At 42.9% G+C, this 12,639-nt stretch overlaps 1 protein-coding gene across 1 annotated transcript; it reads right to left on the reverse strand.

Moving 5' to 3' along the window:
- Nucleotides 1–3,951: 3,951 nt before the first annotated feature.
- Nucleotides 3,952–12,155, reverse strand: DDX59 (DEAD-box helicase 59). Its single transcript, XM_069862536.1, has 8 exons — nt 12,137–12,155; nt 10,277–11,091; nt 8,512–8,679; nt 7,868–7,957; nt 7,258–7,509; nt 6,234–6,386; nt 5,631–5,759; nt 3,952–4,287 (listed from the first exon to the last, which is right to left on the reverse strand). Exons 2-8 carry the CDS (start codon nt 11,078–11,080, stop codon nt 4,024–4,026), a joined length of 1,860 nt encoding a protein of 619 aa, XP_069718637.1. The 5' UTR covers nt 11,081–11,091; nt 12,137–12,155; the 3' UTR covers nt 3,952–4,023.
- Between the last annotated feature and the right edge of the window lie 484 nt (nt 12,156–12,639).

The raw sequence follows: 12,639 nt of genomic DNA on the forward strand, positions 1-12,639 counted from the left end.
AAACAAAGCAAAAGTTTTCATGAAGCTCATGTCCAGTGTGAGTTTGAGTTAGGTTTCAGTATATCTCTACAGATATAGTAAATACATGTTCCAAAAATATTAATAACAATTAGTATCCTCTCTCAATTCCAGTACCTTAAAAAAAAAGTTATTATTTTATATTTGAATGACTACTTCCACCAATAATAAACTATTTGTCTCCACTTATTGAGCTCTATGATTTGTTTCAGAAAGTAAACCAAAAATCACAAAGCAGCACCAGTTGGTGCAAAGAACAATCTAACTGTTTAGCAAAGAACACCATAGATATTTCTTCCTAATCCACCACAAAAGAAAGGGAATTCAAGACTGTGCCTCCATTCACCCACAACTATTTGGGAAGCATAAATAAGACTCCAGCAGAACAGGAAAATTATTAAGTTTGAGTAGGAAATTTGTGACAACAGGTAGGGTATTTTTTTCAGGATTATTATACAGAATATAAAACTCATTGTCAGGATATGACAGTTAGTAAAGATGGCTGTTACAATACATTGTAGGTCACTATAGTACATACACATGCAGCAAAACTAAGAGACACCTGGCTGAGGGGACAGAAGGAAAACTGTAAAACATCTTCCACGCCCTTTCTACAGTTAAATATTTAGAAAGTTGCATATACCCAGCTGCATAGAAAAGCACAGTTTCACTGTTGGATATACATCACCATTACAGGGTCGTTACAGCCTTGACATTGCATCCCACTTCAGACTTGCCAGCTGCAACTATTTTGCTATGAAAAGTCAACAAGGAGTCACCTGCCTCGGAACCTTCAAATATTGCATTTATCATTAGCAAGAGCAGCAGCCGGTTCAGTGGGAGAAAGGAGAGCAAGGGATGTAGAAGCGGCCAAAAACCAGTGCTCCAGCAGGAGTCCCTTGTAATGCTGCATTTTTAAGTCACAGCTTTTGGGGAGCTCTCAGAATTGACACCTCTGCCTCCCCTCACGAGCTGCAAAATACACAACCTGTAAACAAAATGCGGTTGTAAGCCCTGAGTTGCTTCAGTGTTTTCTGCCAATCCCACCTTTCCCGTTCAGACCCCAGACACCGGAGCAGGAGCTGCCTTCCCTCCCGCCCAGCCTTTGCTGAGGAAATGCACAGAATCACAGAGTCGTTAGGTTGGAAAAGACCCCCAGGATCATCGAGTCCAACCACTCCCATCAACCACTAAACCATGTTCCTGAGCACCTCATCCACCTGCCTTTTAAACACCTCCAGGGAAGGCGACTCAACTTGAGGCCATTCCCTCTCGTCCTGTCCCCTGTCACTTGGGAGAAGAGCCCAGCTCCCTCCTCTCTACAACCTCCTTTCAGGGAGTTGTAGAGAGCAATGAGGTCTCCCCTCAGCCTCCCCTTCTCCAGGCTAAACAACCCCAGCTCTCTCAGCCGCTCCTCATAAGACCTGCTCTCCAGCCCCTTCAACAGCTTCGTTGCTCTTCTCTGGACTCGCTCCAGAGCCTCAACATCCTTCTTGTGGTGAGGGGCCCAGAACTGAACACAGGATTCGAGGAGCGGTCTCACCAGTGCCGAGTACAGAGGGAGAATAACAAGCCAAGATGCCACTGGCCTTCTCGGCCACCTGGGCCACTGCTGGCCCATGTTCAGCTGGCAAACCTCCCCGTTAAAACTGGGCACCAAACACCGGCAGGAGGGAGCCGCGGCCGGGCAGGGGGAGGCTCTCTCCCCAGAGCCTGGGGCAGAGCGCCGGCACACGGAGGGAGCCGGGGCTACCCTCGCCCAGCTCGCTGTGACAGGCTCCTTCGTCCCCCAGCAAGGAGCGGGGTTCGCCGAGAAGCGCGCTCGTCCCCCCGCAGCGCCCGAGCCGGCGCCTCTCCGGGCGGCAGCACCGGCGGCCGCGACCCCCCGGCCCCGCGACGCCCCCCGGCCCCTCACCCTGCGGCGCTGCCTCCGCGGCATCCACTGCGCGCGCCCCGCCGGTTCGAACGCGGCGCCGCGCGGGGATTGGCGGGAGAGAACGGGGCGAGGCGGGCGGGGCGGTGCTCGCTCGGGGCCGGGGGGCGGCTCCCTCCCGCTCGGGGCGGTTCCCTCTCTCTCACATGAGCCAGCAGGGACCTAGGTGGCCGAGAAGGCCAATGGCATCTTGGCTTGTATCAGAAACGGCGTGACCAGCAGGTCCAGGGAGGTTATTCTCCCTCTGTACTCGGCACTGGTGAGACCGCTCCTCGAATCCTGTGTTCAGTTCTGGGCCCCTCACCACAAGAAGGATGTTGAGGCTCTGGAGCGCCCGCCGAGGGAGGCGCGGACAGGACGGGGCAGAGCTGCCAGTTCGAGGTATTCTCGTTATCGGATTACGGTAAAGCATTAGCAACGGTGCGTTAAAAAATAGCAGAGATCATAGAATCATAGAATAACCAGGTTGGAAGAGACCCACCGGATCATCGAGTCCAACCATTCCTATCAAACACTAAACCATGCCCCTTAGCACCTCATCCACCCATGCCTTAAACTCCTCCAGGGAAGGTGAATCAACCACCTCCCTGGGCAGCCTGTTCCAGTGCCCAATGACCCTTTCTGTGAAGATTTTTTTCCTAATGTCCAGCCTAAGTCTCCCCTGGTGGAGCTTGAGGCCATTCCCTCTCGTCCTGTCCCCCGTCACTTGGGAGAAGTGGCCAGCACCCTCCTCTCTACAACGTCCTTTCAGGTAGTTGTAGAGAGCAATGAGGTCTCCCCTCAGCCTCCTCTTCTCCAGGCTAAACAACACCAGCTCTCTCAGACGTTCCTCGTAAGACCTGTTCTCCAGCCCCTTCACCAACTTTGTTGCTCTTCTCTGGACTCAATCCAGAGCCTCAACATCCTTCTTGTGGTGAGGGGCCCAATCGTATTTCGGGTTATCCGAATTGACAGCGGGAGTTTGTCTTTATGGATGCCTGTTCCTGGGCCTCTGTCCCGCAGCAGGTGAGACCCCCTCTGTTGTTTCTTTTTGGGGGGGAAAAATAATCAGCTACTAAGCTGTTAAAATCCGGTTTGCTGTCAAACAAAGTCAGTCTGCGATAGTGCTGCCCTCTGGCCCAAGAGCTGCTCACGCCGAACTGCCCGGGACACCTCGGGCTGCCGGGGCAATGACACCGATGTTCCAAGCCTCAGGCTGAAGGAAAACTGCAGATCGAAGTTTTGATCTCAGATTTTAGATAGCAGTCATACAACACTATCTCAACCAGGCTTGAGTCTCGTTTCCCGAAAGTAACAAAACCACCTCTGCTGTCAGAGCAGGGCAAGTTACTCTTCAGTGAGTAGTGACAAGGTATGATCAGTTATACATTGAAACATTATACCTGAAAACACAATTTCTTATTTATGTGGTTTATCCTATTTCATCGTAACAAAGTTGTTACTTGTAACAGAGTATTTCTGCTATCGTGAAGCACTCAAGCAGGACTTCAACCTGGTCCATAGGCAGTAAAGGAGAAACCAAGCTTTCAGTACCATTTACAAACAAAGCTTGCACCTATGTTCACAAGAAACCACCTGAGAGCATCCCCAGGAGTTGGAGAAATGTTTCCCCTAGAAGCTTTAATGTGAACTACCGGGAAGACATGGAGGCTTGTTCTCAGAGACCTATCTGCCACTGATTTTTTTAGGGGAAGGGAGGGTGTCTTTTGCAAAGACCTTACCTCCACGTAGGGACATAAAAATTACCAGAACAGTGTGTTTCGTAAGAAGTCTGAAATGATTATTCAAAAATATTAAAACAAAATAAAGAGTATCTTCTCAGTTTACGTTGCAAGGAAGACCAAACACTACTGGTTTTGAAAAAGGGTTACATAAAGTATTTTTACTAGACAATACTGTGACTCAAACACAGTCTGTGTAAAATGAAGATGAGAGAAAATAAGACTCCTTAAGAAACGGTGTATATAAACTTGTTTAAAAAAAAGGCACTATACAAGGTGTCACAATTCCATGTTTATTTTTAATTACACTTTCATTACAATTACATAAAATAACTAAAAAATAAATCTTTGTCACCTCTGAGAATTACTTTTGTCATGTTTTCTAATAATGTCCATAATGTTATCTCCTGTTACAAGCCCATTCTGCAGTTGTTTAAGTCTCTGTTGTTCCCTTCTCTTTTGGTCATGAAGATAGGGAGAATTAAGCAGCTGTGGGGGAAGAATGGTGCCCGTTGGTTTTACTCTCTTCACAACATCCCAAAAAAGCTTCTTGCTGTTGTTATTGATAAATGTAATTGCAGTTCCATTGTGACCCAACCTCCCTGCTCTTCCAACCTGAAAACACAAAAACTCACATTATTATCAATATTAAATGGAAATCCTTCATATAGCCTTAAAGTTTATTTTCCCTTATAAAACAGCAACTAACCTCAGCGACAAGGCCAAGTTTCCTTATCTCATCCTCTAAGCACAAAGTTGTAATAAACTTCCTGAATTAGGGTTATGCAGAGCTGAAGCTTTAGCTTGAACACATCCAAAATGACCACTTGCTTATGGGATGAACCACAAGTCCAACAATGATGCTATGATCTATGATACAGCCTATGGGCAATGGCTTGCAGAGAGTCTGATCCAAACAAAATGTTTTGAAGAATGAAAGAATCGTTATTATAGCAATGCCAAATAGATGTATCTTGTATCAAGCATGTATCTTGTATAAGCATAGCCACCAAAAAGCCCTTTACTTTCAATGTTCTGGTAACTTATTTGCCACTGCTACGCAAAGTGCTTGAAAAGTTGTTATAAATCAGTTTGCTCAGGACTATAAGTTGTCCTATGGATTTTCAAACATCTCTAAGGAGAAAGGTCCCACCCCTCTGGACAGCCTGTTCCACAGCCTGACTACTCTGGCTGTCAAGAACGGGCCAGAATTTCCCTTGCAGAAGTTAGTGACTGTAGGCTCTTGTCCCTTCACTGTGCTCCAGCCCAAACAGGCCCGGTTCCCTCTTCCTCTCTTCACCTGTCACTTGTGCCAAGCCTCTAGCTTTGTTTGGACTCTCTCTGGTTTGCTGGCTTGTCATGTAGTTGTGGTCTCAAAATTAGACACAGTTCCTAAGTGCCAGCAAGCAGGTAACAGTTCTCTTGCTCTGCTAGCCAGACGGGGGTTGGGGTGCACATACATATACACACCCACACATGCACAGCCCACACACCATCTCTTTTGAAACAAGAAATACTTCGCAAAAAACACTGAGAATGAATTGAGGGAATGAAAAGAAAGTTCACAACTGTTTTCTTGATGGTACGCCATGTGTATCTGCAGATAAGCTGCAGCTGAAAGGGGGTATTACTTCACACAGATAGAAAAAACCCACAGTAAACTTTGTTTTATATGGGCGTAAAATGATATGAGAGTACAAAACAGGAAGAATGCTGCACACACAACTGATAAAGAACACTGTTCTAGGTTTAACTTATATATGAGGTACAAGAACAGTGTTCTACACTTCAGTAGTTTACACAAGAAACTTGTGGAGAGATATTCAGCACTTTTCTTCCTTTCCTACAAAAACAATATTCTGAAGAGGAAAATAATCTGTTTACATTTAAATTTCCATCGGTGGATATCATATTTCAGTATGCTTGTCAAAGAACGTTTCAGCAATTTACTTATTTACCTGATGTACATATTCATCCATACTTGAAGGCATATCAAAATTTACTACCAGTTTAACGTTGACAAGGTCAAGCCCTCGTCCAAGGACTCCAGTACTTACTATGACTTCGTACTTGTCTTGAAGTAATCCCTGGCAAGGGGGGAATAAAGAACAATTAATTTTTTCCTCCTTATTTATATTCTGAACCTTTCCAAGCATATTCTAGGGTTAGTTATACAGCGTTAAGAACTCACCCACTGGCATTTCTCTGTTGCAGAACAGAGAATGCGCCCTCTGTATTGATTTAAGTAGGACTATAATTCACAAAGCTAATCAAAGGGAGAAAAAACCCGATTTTAATTAAAAAATTGTCAATTAAAATTAAATGCGTATTTAAATTCCCATCTGAAAGCAAATAATCCAGGAAATAGTCTCCTGTATTTATCTGCATTTAAAATGGCTTTACCATCTATGGTTTTGCTTGGCTCCATCTGTCTCTCCCCAGCAATACTCCAGGTTTTACTGCATAAAAGCAGTAAATTAGGACTTAACTCATTCAAATTAAGCCACCTTTAAAAAAAAGGGCCATTTTTAATCTATCAAAATCCCCATAATCTCACAAACCTGTAATATGTCTGTTCTTTCCACCTGAGATTTTTCAGAATGCATTGATGTGCATTGCAATCCTGTAATCTTATGAACAGCATCACTCAACAGATCTGCTCCCAACTTACAGTCCACAAAGACCAACACTGGAGGCTTGAAGAGTTTCTTATCCTGTAAAATTAAAGAGTTTATGTAAGAAGGCACTGCAATAGTTTGCTGCACATCGTTGGCAACTTGGATTCAAATTCTTCTGCTCGTTTTCTCTAATATTAACTACACTTTCAGATGAATAAATATTACTTAGATTCTAGATGAGAAGGAATAAGATACCAGCCACAAAACTATACCAATCTCTACATCATAAACCTATAATGATTTGTAGACTCTGAACCCAAGTTTATATCAACACATGCTTTTAAAAAAGTCAGCAGCTTTCTTTTATGTTTCTGTCAATGTTACATAGTAATTCTAATTTCTTCGCGTTCTGATGTTCAGTTAAAGATTCTTATTTACTTCTTAGATATCTTCAGACAAGACTCCAACATTCCACCCCATATTCCTCATAAAAGATAGATTATTATTGTTCATATAAAGAAAACTCAAGGTAGAACTAAAATTAGCTTTCTCACTAGTTTCTTTAATGACTTTTAAAGTGACAAACCACTCTCAGGCCACAAAGCATTTCTTGACAGTTCAAGAAAGTCCTGTTCCTCTACGACTCACATATAATCAGTACAAATCTTTGGGATGCCATACAAAAAAATTATCAAAATCAATAGTTTTTAACTTGGATCCCAGTACAGGATCTAGTTTGCTGCTACACAGAGGGAAGCGTGAGTGACAGAAGTGGAGCAATCCCTGAAATTGCCATTGAAGTTCCTACATGGCAGAACTGCTGCACCAGCAAGTGCAGTTATATGCTCAACCTCACCCCATCTCTTCACTACATACAAATCAGAATTAAAGAGGAGAACTTGGCAGAGATGTGTAAAGACATGAATAATTTTATAAGTTGTTCTTAAGAGAAACATATTACACTTACATTTAGTATTTCAAACAGCTTTTTCTTTTTAGATGGTTCTTCTACCCACAAGATAATTTGGCGAACGTTGGAACACGGCAGATTCTTTTCTCCAATTGTTATTCTTACAAAACTGTGCAGAAGCTGATTTGCTAAATGTTCAATGCCCACTGGAATTGTGGCTGAAACCAGTATGGTTTGATGATCATGAGACATACCTTCCAAAATATCCAACACTTGCTCCTGGAAACCCATTTTTAACATGGTATCCACCTGAGTGAAAAATATTAGATATGTCACAGATTTTTCCATAAACAGCAGAACCCTGAACTTGAATTTACAGAACCACAATGTGTATGACTGGCATGTAATAAATCAAATGTAGCAGTATTTTCAGTCAGAAGAAAAGCTAAGAGAGAAAATGAACAATTAATAGTTCACACTGGTTTAGCAGTATTACTCTGTCAACAGAACACTCATTGCTTGAATTGTGTTAATAAATGATTCTTCCCCTTAAGAAATATATTTTATAACGAACACTCTGTACATTTAATCAGTTGGACTGGGCACCCGCATTGGCTCTTCAAGGTTGTCTGTATAGGTAATAGATCTCTGATAACTAAAAACTTACTTCATCCACCACTACAATTTTTATGCCATGCAGCTGAACAGAACTTTGCTTTAAAATCTCCATCAGTCTTCCAGGTGTTGCTATTATAACCTAGCAAAAGACAAAAACAAACAAACAAATGAAAACAAAAATCATTAGAAATTCCATGAAAGTACTGATGTCTGTCCAGGAAAAACTGCAAAGTCACTGCACATGGGTGAGAAGGGCACTCATTACTGAAACCACTTACATTCAAATAAGTCTTAAAACCTTTATAGATAACTTAATAGATTATGAAGCCTCAAAAAGAAATGGACCTTCTAGAACTCTCATGAAGTGTCTAAATTCAAGCAATGTAAGCTGCATTAAAAATGAAATTTTTGCTGTAAACACCTTGCCTAATGAAATGGCACATTACATATTCTGAAAGTAGGAACATCACACATGAAACTTTTTCAAAACAAATAGTGTTTATATTTTTAAGCAGAAACCAAAACGTTAATAACTTACTGCAAAATTTTCAAGAGCTGACAATTATTTTATTAGCTTAGACTTTGGAAAAACACATCTTTGTGTGTCCCTATGTCAACAGTTACATTTTTCTTCTATGTGCATGTCATGAAAACATAAGTTTCCCCACGATCCTTTTGCATTGTAGTCCTTACCTTAACACTTTGCTTGAGACGGTGAAGCTGTGGTGGCAGCGGTAAACCTCCTACCAGGAGAACTGTTCTCATGTTTGGTAAACCAGCCATCAGTTCTTTCGCTTGTCTCTCTATCTGAATTGCTAACTCCCTTGTTGGTGCCAAAATAAGAGCAGATGGAGTTTCTGTCTAGAAAGAAGGAAGTGGGGAAATCTTGTTGAACATGGAATTGCTTCATTATTTAGAAAAAAAGCTTTCAAGATTGAATCTCCCAATACTTACATACAAAGCATTTAGCAAGCTACTGTGGATACAATTAAACTGCTACAAACCCTTTCCATTCGAAGGTAGAAAGGGATTATATACCTTTCACAATGCAGACAAGTGTATCCCTCATTTGCTCAACTTCTGAAAAGAAAAAAATCAATGCATGTGGAATTACCCTGTTAGGATAGCTTCCTGACAACCGAAAAAGGCCCAGAAAGCCAGTAGTCATTTGTAAAGATAGTTTTTCTTGGGTTTAGTTATTGCACTGAATCTGTAACAGCAACTCAGAATAAATTCCACTTGAACTCAAAATACAGGATGCTACTTGAATCTAGAGATCATAAAAAACAGTTTTTAGAAGTTTTGATATTACAGAACAGACTATGTCCCCTCTACCATCTTGCATACCACTAAGTAAAAACACTAAGTATTAGCCAGAAAAGATAACTAGTTATAGGAACTTGCACAGCAAAAACACGTCTCTGAAATTTAAAAACGAAATCAATAACCCATCTGACCCACTAATAGCCAGCCAGGTAGAGATGAATCACATGAATCACAGTCTCGATATCTTTTTTTGTTCCTTATATAAGGATCTTCAACCGAATTAACACCTGTCTGATACTTCTGCAACCCACAGAACACAAAATTACAGGTACTAATTCCTCTCAAATGAATAGTTTCAGAACTCCAGTTAACACATACTAACAAAGTAAAAAGAACATAAGATAAAAAGGGGAAGGGGAGGAAAGCCAGAATAATCATCCAGCTACAACACGCATTATTTCAGTAATACTGATCACCTCTTCAGACAATAAACAAAGCTCCTGTACTGATGCTATACTCACAAATTCACATAACTGGTCTGAGGTTAGTGTGTGTTTCTGGTCTTCAACCAGAATACTTTTAAGTGACCAACAGCACAAGGCTGCTCCCTTTGCACAGTGTTAAAATCTTGTGCCAAGAAAAGCTTTCTTAGTCATTTTCAATAGGATAACTTGCCTTTTTACCCAGGATAACTTGCTTTTTCCCTACACCATCCATGGGAAGACTGTATAACCACAGGATTTCATAAAGTACATAACCCCGAATTTCTGTCCAGTTGAACATAAGCCAATAGAAATTACTCTGAAATAATGCAAATGCAAAAATAAACTCTTCAAGGCAGCTGATGTATCAAGATACAGCAACAGCTACCTGCAGAGGGCTTGGAATTACTTTCACTCCATACTTTTAAGTAATTTAGGATGTTCACCTCAACTTAGTTCCCTTCCCTAACAAGGAAAAACTAATATAAGTAACAGAGTTGCCTTATGTCCTGACCAATGTCAAAAACCATTCAAAGTCATTGAAAATAATGAGCAACCTCTCCCCTGCAAGAACCGACGCTCCATCAATCTGATGTAAAATAAACCATCGAATGTCGATAAAACACGCTGCAATTACATTCTGAGTTACATGGGGAATCCATGCAACAAAGCAGAGAACCGTTTTCTCTAAACAGACAAAGTTTCATTACCTCTTTCAAAACCTTCATAATAACAGGGAGCAGGAAGGCTGCTGTTTTTCCAGAGCCTGTGTCTGCACTAGCCACGATATCTCTCCCTAACAATCCAACAGGGATCATTTGCATTTGGATGGGAGTTGGGACTTCATAACCACAATTCTTTAAATTATGGTTTAAAGTTTCAGGAAAACCACAGTGTTCAAACTCTACAATGGGTCTTGGAACTTGCTGGCCCTGGACAGCAATACCTAGCTGCAGTTTAAGGTTCTCAATCTGCTCATCTCGCAGACCTAAAATAAAGGAATGATCTTTATAGAAATACGGTGTATTAAGTGGGTGAGATTCTGCCGGAGATTCTGATTGTGTAAGTTGATTGGATTTTATCTTGTTTTCCTTTTCTTGAGATCGCAGAAGGTGTTTGGCTTTACATTCCAAGCTGCAAACATCTTCATCTGTTTTATCACAGATATACTCTCCATAGCGGCCACACACAACACATACAGGTTCTCCAGGTTCAGGCCAACGCTGAGATTTGCTGAAGGATTTTATGGGTTCTTCATCAGTATTTTGGTCATCCTTTCCCAAAATTGTATTAGCAACACCAAGATCCCCAGCTACAGGTTCTGTGAGTTCCTGTACAACTTCATTCGAATTGCATCTTGAAGGAATAGTTTCTGGTTTAACTGACTTAAAGTCTTGGAACTCAGTGGTCTCCTCTAGCAAAGGTCCGCCAGAAGATAATTTATTTTTCTTAGCTGTACAACTTTTGTCATCATCAGCAGTCCTCTTGACTTTAACCGATCTTGGTAAAAACATGCTTCAGTACACTAGAGAGAACATAAGTTACAGCTCAGAAAGGTGCATTTTACTGTTAAAATAAAAAAATTAAGTGTAGGAAATATATTTGCAAGCCTAGAAACCAACCGCCAATCCCTGAAAAGATCTAGAAACTGCCTTGTTCAAAAATTATCTTGGTCTCAACAGCGTTGACACAATGTAAAGAAGTATTTTAAATTAACAGTGGAAACATGGAACAATACAGATAGATCCACCTACAGTTAGTTTTCAGTGTTAGACATTTGGAGCCGAATTAAAACTTTAGTTTTCACTATCTGTCTAGAAATCTATCCATTTTGAGAGTCAGTTGTATTTAAATCCTTGGAGAGTTTCAAAGATCCGATGCAGAAGCTATAAAAAAACCCAAACAAAATAATCAGTTTTGAAGAGGATGTGAAATTCAGCCCAGGACCCACCCAAAACCACTCCTTTTGTTGTCCTGTTTGAAGTTCACCCCAATTTTAAAAGGCTGTAAGCTCTGACCACTGTTTGGAGTCCCTCCGCTTGCTCAGGGTGTCAGCCCAAGAGCAAACCTCCCTGTGGTCAATTTGCGAGTCTCTGCTATAACACAAGGAAGCCAAACCAAGTGTCCATAAACAACCTTAACTTTTATGTTCTGAAACTTCTAGCAGCTGAGTCCGAAAATCATAGAATCATAGAGTGGTTTGGGTTGGAAGGGACCGTAGAGATCGTCCAGTCCCACCCCTGCCCTGGGCAGGGACACCCCCCACAGCCCAGGCTGCCCCAGGCCCATCCAGCCTGGCCCTGAACACCTCCAGGGATGGGGCAGCCACAGCTTCCCTGGGCAGCCTGGGCCAGGGCCTCACCGCCCTCATGGTGAAGAAATTCCTCCTTATGTCTAGCCTAAATCTGCCCCTCTCCAGTTCACGCCCATTGCCCCTAGTCCTATCACTCCACGCCCTTACGAACAGCCCCTCTCCTGCTTTCCCGTAGCCCCTTCAGGTACTGGAAGGTCGCTATGTCAATGTCCTCACCCATCACTTATAATCAAGTGCACACAACGCGGAGACTCACTCCGACTGGCCGCGCCCACGGGGCTGCCCGCGTCCTCTCCCCGCGGCTCCCTGAGCCCGCAGCCCGCAGCCCGCAGCCCGAGCCGCTGCAGCAGGAACCGCACCGCCCGCCCCGAGCACAAAATGGCGGCGGGGCGGGGCCGGGGAACACGCGCTGTCGCTGCGCGCGATGGAGGCGGGAGCGATGGCAGAGAAACGCCCCGCTTCCCTCTAGTCGCGTGTGAGGTTAATAAAGGAGGGAGAGAGGAGGGAGCTGGTCTTCTCCCAAGTGACAGGATGAGAGGAAATGGCCTCAAGCTCCGTCAAGGGAGGTTCAGGCTGGACATAAGAAAAAAATTTCTCACGGAAAGGGTCATTGGGCACTGGCAGAGGCTGCCCAGGGAGGTGCTGGAGTCACCTTCCCTGGAGGGATTTAAAGGAGGCGTGGATGAGGTGCTGAGGGACATGGTTAGTGATTGATAGGAATGGTTGCACTCGATGATCCTGGGGGTCTTTTCCAGCCTA

The sequence above is a fragment of the Phaenicophaeus curvirostris genome, chromosome 8 (assembly GCF_032191515.1).
Source record: "Phaenicophaeus curvirostris isolate KB17595 chromosome 8, BPBGC_Pcur_1.0, whole genome shotgun sequence".
Lineage (NCBI taxonomy): Eukaryota > Metazoa > Chordata > Aves > Cuculiformes > Cuculidae > Phaenicophaeus > Phaenicophaeus curvirostris.

Coding starts and splice junctions, on each gene's coding strand:
- DDX59 (XM_069862536.1), bottom strand. CDS start 11,080: ATGTTTTTACCAAGATCGGTTAAAGTCAAGAGGACTGCTGATGATGAC. Junction 8,680..10,276: donor TTATGAAGGTTTTGAAAGAG/GTAATGAAACTT, acceptor CCTTCTTTCTAG/ACAGAAACTCCATCTGCTCT. Junction 7,958..8,511: donor GTCTCAAGCAAAGTGTTAAG/GTAAGGACTACA, acceptor GTCTTTTGCTAG/GTTATAATAGCAACACCTGG.